The sequence below is a fragment of the Solanum tuberosum genome, unplaced genomic scaffold, assembly GCF_000226075.1.
Source record: "Solanum tuberosum cultivar DM 1-3 516 R44 unplaced genomic scaffold, SolTub_3.0 scf00262, whole genome shotgun sequence".
NCBI lineage: Eukaryota > Viridiplantae > Streptophyta > Magnoliopsida > Solanales > Solanaceae > Solanum > Solanum tuberosum.
The window spans coordinates 733,200-740,623 of NW_006239186.1; the positions used below are offsets into that span (position 1 = coordinate 733,200).

The following is a 7,424-nucleotide window of genomic DNA, read 5'->3' on the forward strand; positions in this document are numbered from 1 at the left end:
TATACCATTTACACATATACAATTATTTGACAAATATATATATACAATTCGCCTCTCTCCACTCTTTGTCCTCTCTCGCTCGCTTCTCTCCTCCCTCTAACATGTAGCTATAGATCGTAATTAGCAAACTATAGCTATGAAACATAATTATGTTATTTTTGAGTGGCTATATGTGAAAATTCCTAAAATAAAAATACACTATCTGTTTCATATTAATCGATCACTTTTTATTTTACATGGTACTTAAAAATCATAAATAAGAAGATAATTTTATTAATTAGCCCCTTAAAAACTTCTTAAGAATTTTATAAATAAATGTGAACACTTCCAAAAAGAACTAATTGTAAGTGTAATATAGAAAACAAAAATATTTTTTTTTTTTTTGATTTCGTAAGGTGAACAACTAATATGAGACAACTATTTTTAGTATAATAATCAACTAATATGAGACAAAAAGAGTAAAGTATTAATTAGGAGACTTTTTAAATTTTTATTTGTATCTTAAAATGTAATATTCTTCATTAATATTTATTCTACTAAAGTGTTTGTAATTTTAAAAATAATTACTATTAATATTAATTATGCCTTGAAATTTATAAATAATTTAAAATAACGATTTTAAAAAATTACTATAGCTAATTTGAGGCGAAGGGAGTAATAAATATATATTCCCTTTATTTCAATTTGTTTAGTTGGTTTTAGCTTGACATAAAGTTTTCAAAAGGTAAAATATATTTTTTGAATTTTGTAATTTCAATTAAATATCAAAATATCTTTTAATCTTATATTATTGTATAGATTCGATGGAAAGTTCGAAACAAAAAGGTTTTTTTAAAAGTCCTCTTTGGAAGAAATTAGAAATAAAATTAAGACACATAAATTGAAACGGAGAATATAAATAGTTTTTTTTTTGTCCCTCTCTCTCAACTTTGAGGCCACCAAATCTTTTAATTTGAAAAAGCTTTGATTCACTCAAATATAGATTATATACAAAATGGTGTCTTTTCTTTGCATTTGAATCCTCTCTTTTCCATTATCCAACGTTCCTTAGTTGTCTTCTTCATCTTCTTTCTTCCTGTTTTTCTGTTGTTCAGGATTTTGCCTTCCTTTGTAGCATTTGCTGTTTCCATTTTCAATTTTCTCCTTGTCTTTTTGTGGGGGAAGAACTTAAAAAAGATCTGATTTTTCCCCCTTTTCTGTACAAATCAGTTTGTGTTTCAAGAATCTGATGCCCCAGAAATGGGATTTTTCTAAAAAGCTCAAATACCCATTTCTATTAAGGCCCTGAATTTTCTCATTTTGTCTGGAAAGTTGACAATTTGTGTTCTTACATCTATTTTCAGACACCCTTTTGATTAATCTTTGAAACTCTTACAAAAAAAAGAAAATGTTTGGAACCCAAAATAGAAAAGATTTGGCCTTTGAATACCAATCTCAAATTCAGATTTTGAGGCCAAGCATTCATTCCAGAAGGGCAAATATAACTGTGAAATTCCAAGATCTATATGGGTTCACAGTGGAAGGCAATGTTGATGATGTAAATGTGTTGAATGAGGTTAGGGAGAAGGTTAGGGAACAGGGTAAGGTGTGGTGGGCATTAGAAGCTAGCAAAGGTGTAAATTGGTATTTGCAAACACAAGTTACATCAACCCTTAAAACATCCCTTAAACTCTCTACTTTGGTGAATGCAATTACTCTCAAGAAACTAATTAGGAAAGGAATCCCACCTGTGTTGAGGCCTAAGGTGTGGTTTTCACTATCAGGTGCAGCTAAGAAGAAATCAACCGTCCCGGAAAGTTATTACCAAGATATGACCATGGCTGTTTTGGATAAGGTCACACCTGCAACCAAACAGATTGATCATGTGAGTTTTTTGGTCAAAACATTACCTTGATCCCTTGTTTGATATTATGGGGTCGTTTGGTTTGCAGACTAAATTATCCTGGGGTTATAATCCTTGGACTAATTTATCCCACCTCAAGTTTGATCTGATGAAATCGGATTCCAGGATTAAGCCCGGTATCAAATTTATACCGTCAACCCCAAGATAGTATAAATTTTATCCAAATCTTAATCCTGGGACATCCCACCTAATCCTGCGTACCAAACGACCCCTTTAGAGAATAGATTTGGTTTATTTCTCTGAATTTGATATTATGCTATTTGATATTACCTTTTGAGTGATGAAGGGTGTTTTTGTTTTAGCTGTTTGCTGTTATATGTTGAGACTTGACGTGTTGATAACCTTTTGGATGCATTTGAGGGCAGTTTTCGAGTTAATATGTGCTCTAAATGCAAACATTTTCATCTAGTTATAGAGTTGAATTTTAGGTTGTGAAGTATAATTAAGAGTAATTTAGGATGCATTTTTTTGGGTGAATAATATTATTGGATGTTATACGTCTGCAACTTTTCTCTCTTCCAAATATTTCATTAAAATGCCAAGGTTTTATAACTTGTGCAAATACTTGATGTGTTGATAACCGTTTTAGGAGATGACTTGTGCACATACTTAATGTGTTGCTAACTGTTTTAGGAGATGATTTGTATTACAGATTTCAAGGGTTGAGTGCTTTCCTTTGTTGTAGTGTTGAAGGTTGGCTGGCAAATGATCCTTTTATAAGTCGAAGAGCATGTCCCATTTGCTATTTCTCTATAGGGCTAATATACTAGGCTCAAACCTGAATAGACATTTCCTATTGGTTAGGGATTGAATGCAGATTGTTGAAGTTAAAGTGCACACATACTGGAAGCCATACCACCCATTGTATTTAAAGAGTGAATCTCTCTAATGATTCATGGTAGAGTACCAGTTTGCAGATGAAAGAGGGTCTTCATGACGTTTAATATTATGTGAAATAAAGCTGAAAAAAACTCTTCTAGTTATATGAGGAATGTATATGTTGAGATGGAAGACAAGAATCAAGATTATTATATTCAGTAACTTATTAACAAACTTGAAGTGAAATGTATAATTTGAGATTCATTTTATTTAAGAATTTGGTATTGCCAAATTTGTGATCTGTATGTGTTTTTTACTCGCAGGACCTTCCACGAACCTTTCCTGGTCATCCCTGGTTGGACACTTCTGAGGGTCATGCTGCTCTGAGACGAGTTCTCGTTGCCTATTCTTTCCGAGATTCTGATGTTGGCTATTGCCAGGTATATCCTTCTTGTCTTTCACAAAGAGAGATTCTTTTATGATCTGTTCTCTTTCATATACAGGTGTCCATGCTGCCATGCTTTTATAGTTCAGAAATTTAGTTGTCCTTTGTCACATCAACTTATCCATTATTTAGCTAGATTATGCATTTCTCAAGGGATATCAATTGATTCTCTCATGTTATCTTGTAATTGCAAGCTGTAACCTTGTTTAGAGTTGAATAGGAGTAAGAAGGATAATAAACGGAGGCTACTATGGAAGTGAAACTTGAGGATGGGCAACTCGGATAAGGATGAGATTTAAGTTGCGTTATCAATATAGCACAGTTGCGTAGCTCTAAACTAGTCAATCCAATTCCTGCCTCCTGCAAGTTTGCACCTATCCTAGAATAGTTTAAAAGTCAAAGAGCAAATGCTTTTCCCATGTTCATATGACAATGCTGTTTAAATGTGAAGTGATATATAGCACTCCACGAGGAACAAATATTCAAAGACTAATACATTTAGCCTATTAGAACCAGGTGCTCAACCAAATTAATTACACATTTTCTTACATGTCAAAATATGTTAAGGCATAAAAAGGCCTTAAATGTGCCCACTTAGAGACAAAGAGGTAGGAAAGAGTAGAACAAACAGTTTCATTTTTTCTTCAATAGTAGTTGTTACATCACTAATTTAGATGAGCTGATTGTTTTGCAGGGATTGAACTATGTTGCAGCATTATTGTTGCTCGTGCTAAAAACTGAAGAAGATGCTTTCTGGATGCTTGCTGTCCTTTTAGAGAATGTCTTGGTAAATGATTGTTATACTAATAACTTGTCTGGATGCCACGTTGAGCAAAGAGTGTTCAAGGACCTATTAACCAAAAAATGTCCAAGGTACTTGCTCTTTCGCTTTGTGTAATTATTTTTTCACACTGATGTTTTTGATTCACATGGATATCGACTGTTTTCTGAAATTGAGGAGGAAAATGCAGGTTAGCAGCTCATTTGGATTCTCTAGAATTTGATGTTTCTCTTGTTTGCACCGAGTGGTTTCTCTGCCTTTTCTCCAAAAGTTTGCCTTCTGAGGTGAGAATTCTCTCTTGCTTTGAGTTTGAAACTCTAAAATGCTATAAAATAGATCATCCAAACCCATGTGGAAAGTGGAAACCACCTGCTAAGAATCGGTTACTGATTAGTAAGAGACAGTTGGATTAGCTGATTGTAAATTGTAAATAGCTAATAAGTTTTAAGTGCTGAAAAACAGTTTCGAGTGCTAAATTAATTTATAAATAAGCAGTTACATATTTGGAAAGTGCGGAAATCGATAATAAGCTGTTGATGTGTTTGGTAAAGATATTTTGAGACTTCAAAAATATATTAAGGATAAAATAGTAAAGCTCAAACTAAAAGTGCTTATAAGCTGAAAAGCCATAAGTTAGGGGTCACCAACTTATGGCTTTTCACTGATTTTAACTTATAAGCGCTTTGAGTATTTACCAAACGCGTAAATAAGCTAAAAAATGCTTATAAACTAGTTTGACTAGCTCATAAGCTTAGCCAAACACCCTCTAAATTTGTGTGTACTAATTCATTTCAGACAACCTTGCGAGTATGGGATGTCCTCTTCTATGAAGGTGCTAAGGTTCTATTTCATGTAGCATTGGCAGTTTTCAAGGTAAATATTCTTTCTAATTTCTGTTTCATGTATGTGTTTCTACTATTCTTCTCCTGACTCAGTAGAAGTGAATTTCAAATTTTAAGCGAGTTCTGCATTTTTTAAATAACTGTAGATGAACGAAGAGAAGTTGCTGGTAGCACATCACGTCGGGGATGTAATTAGTATCATACAGAGAAGCACTCATCACCTTTTTGATCCTGATGAGTTGTTAACGGTAATATACTTTTACTAGACTCTATTTTTCTCTTATTCTCATGATCCATCTAATTCATTTTACCCGCATGTTGCATAAATGACTTCTTATTCTGGAACTCCTTGTTCTGAGTTAAGATGCTTAATCTTTAGGACAACATACTGCTGTGTTATGAACTCTACAGCGAATCATATCTTTAATATTCGTTCGTTCAGGTTGCATTTGATAAGGTTGGCTCTATGACAACGACTACTATATCAAAACAGAGGAAAAAGCAGGAACCAGCTGTAATGGCAGAGCTCGACCAGAGATCAAGACGGTTAAATTCTGTATTTCCAGATGAAAAACTGTAGTTTTTTACGAGGAAACCTAGTAATTGTAGCTTATGTATAATGCATCCGTGTCAGGGCGTGCTGCCCTTGCTAGGAGATCAACGATTTGCTCACAAAACAATGAGCAAAAACTGCGGCTTGGAGAGAGTATGCTTGTTTATTAAGTTGTAGGTGTTACAGAAGTGTAAATGTAATCTGAAAATATTGCTGTAATTTAGTTATCCTTTATTCTTTTTTCTTCCTCCTGTTATCAAAATCCTGCAAATTCTCATTTTGTTGAGCCAATCTTTTAGTAAAAGGAAAGACCAGGTATGGAAAACCCAATCTTATTAAGTGGCTATAGCTTGTTTGGCCAAGCTTATGCGAAGTCAAAAGTACTTATTTTAGAAAGTTAAAGTACTAAAGTGGTTAAGGTGTTTGGCCACGTTTTTAGAAAAAAAAAGTTCTTTTAAGGAAAAGCAAAAGTTGTTTTTAAAACGCCAAAAGAAAGTAGTTTTTCCTCTAAAGCAATTTTAGAACCTTGGCCTAGCACAAACTGTTGTTCTATATTAGTAAAATTGTTTTTTAAATTGATTAGCCAAACATAAATTATTACTATCCAAAAGCTTTTTAGAAAAGTATTTTTGACAAAGAGCACTTTTTTTTTTTGATGAAGTAATTAGTTCTATTGCAGGCATCAAGTAGATGCATAATAGTTACAAAAGCTTAGTAGCAAAAGGTCAGCTCTCCTTTACATTGTTAATTAAGAGTCAGGGAGCTGACAAAGTTCAGAAATGAATCAGGAGAATCTAGAGGGGATAAATAAACCCAACTATACAAAAACATGAGGCAGTTAGCTTTTAAAGATTGGTAGGTAGTTGATATTCCATCAAAGCATCTTCTATTCCTTTCGTTCCAGATACTCCAAAAAATGGTTGCAGGTATCATCTTCCAAATTCTCTTGATGGTGCTATCAACTTTCCAGCAACTCCAGCTTATCACAACATCCTTGATATTCTGAGGCATGACCCATGTGAGGTCAAAATGAGCTAAAAACATACTCCACAAGTCTGCTGCTATTTGACATTGTAGAAATAGGTGGTTCTGTGTTTCTGCTTCCTTCATGCACATATAACATCTGGTAGCCATCTGAAACTTTCTTCTGGTCAGGTTGTCTTGGGTCAGGCAAACTCCATGAAGTGCAGTCCAGCTGAAGCAACTAATTTTAGGAGGCAATTTGATCTTCCATATAAGCTTCCAAGGCCAGTGGTCTGTAATTGCATTTTGTGGACCTAGAAGCTTGAAAGTTGCTTTAACTAAGAACTTCCCACTCTTTTTTTCTCCCCAGTTGAGTTGGTCTGGTGTTTCACTGTTAAATGCAACACTGTGAAGTGCTGCTAGCAGGCTGACCGATTCCTCCATTTCCTAGTCCTGTATGTTTCTTCTGAGGATGATGTTCCAGGAATTCCCTTTTATGTATTGCTGAATAGTAGAGTTTGGCTCCTTTACTATCTGGAATATGTTAGGATAAGCAACCATTAAAGAGGAGTTGCCTATCTATTTGTCTCTCCAGAAACTGATATGTTGTCCATTCCCTGCAATTAAGTGTTTGTGTTGAGAGAACTCCTCCCATAATTTGCGTATACTTCTCCAGACACCAACTCCATATGGCGATGTTGAAATATTAGAACACCAGTGGTTTAGTGCTCCATGTTTAGCAATAATCACATCCTTCCAAAGGCTTTACTCCTCTTGAGTGTATCCTCACAACCACTTTATAAGTAGGCATTTGTTGTGTAGTGTTGAGTCTCTAATGCCCAGACCGCCTAAATTTTTTGGTAACAAGACTATTGGCCACTTGACCAAATGGAATTTATGGCCTTTGTTATTCCCTTCCCATAGAAAATTCCTTCTGGTTTTGTCCAGTTGCTTCAAAGCCTTACTGGATATGAGATGTAGTGACATACTATATGTTGGGATACTATCAAGTACACTGTTTATCAATGTTAGTCTGCCACCCATAGAGAGGTACTGCATTTGCCATGTAGCAAGCCTTTTTCAAACTTTTCAATCATTTCACTCCAGATGCTTTCCGC

At 34.5% G+C, this 7,424-nt stretch overlaps 2 protein-coding genes across 2 annotated transcripts; one reads left to right on the forward strand and one right to left on the reverse strand.

The window, feature by feature from the left end:
- Window positions 1-1,387: 1,387 nt before the first annotated feature.
- Window positions 1,388-5,589, forward strand: LOC102585980 (TBC1 domain family member 2B-like). The gene is made up of 7 exons (XM_006357926.2): window positions 1,388-1,864; window positions 3,046-3,162; window positions 3,862-4,040; window positions 4,139-4,232; window positions 4,744-4,821; window positions 4,937-5,038; window positions 5,233-5,589. The coding sequence occupies exons 1-7, from the start codon at window positions 1,388-1,390 to the stop codon at window positions 5,368-5,370; spliced, it is 1,185 nt and encodes a 394-aa protein (XP_006357988.1). The 3' UTR covers window positions 5,371-5,589.
- Window positions 5,590-6,087: 498 nt separating this feature from the next.
- Window positions 6,088-6,750, reverse strand: LOC107062724 (uncharacterized). Its single transcript, XM_015313687.1, has one exon. The coding sequence runs from the start codon at window positions 6,748-6,750 to the stop codon at window positions 6,088-6,090; it is 663 nt and encodes a 220-aa protein (XP_015169173.1).
- Window positions 6,751-7,424: the final 674 nt, after the last annotated feature.

What these genes read in the sequence shown, in the direction of transcription:
- LOC107062724 (XM_015313687.1), bottom strand. Translation starts at nt 6,750, where the DNA reads ATGGAGGAATCGGTCAGCCTGCTAGCAGCACTTCACAGTGTTGCATTT.
- LOC102585980 (XM_006357926.2), top strand. Translation starts at nt 1,388, where the DNA reads ATGTTTGGAACCCAAAATAGAAAAGATTTGGCCTTTGAATACCAATCT. An exon ending in CAACCAAACAGATTGATCAT is followed by an intron (nt 1,865 to 3,045) that starts GTGAGTTTTTTG and finishes TTTTACTCGCAG; the next exon opens with GACCTTCCACGAACCTTTCC. An exon ending in ATCCTGATGAGTTGTTAACG is followed by an intron (nt 5,039 to 5,232) that starts GTAATATACTTT and finishes TCGTTCGTTCAG; the next exon opens with GTTGCATTTGATAAGGTTGG.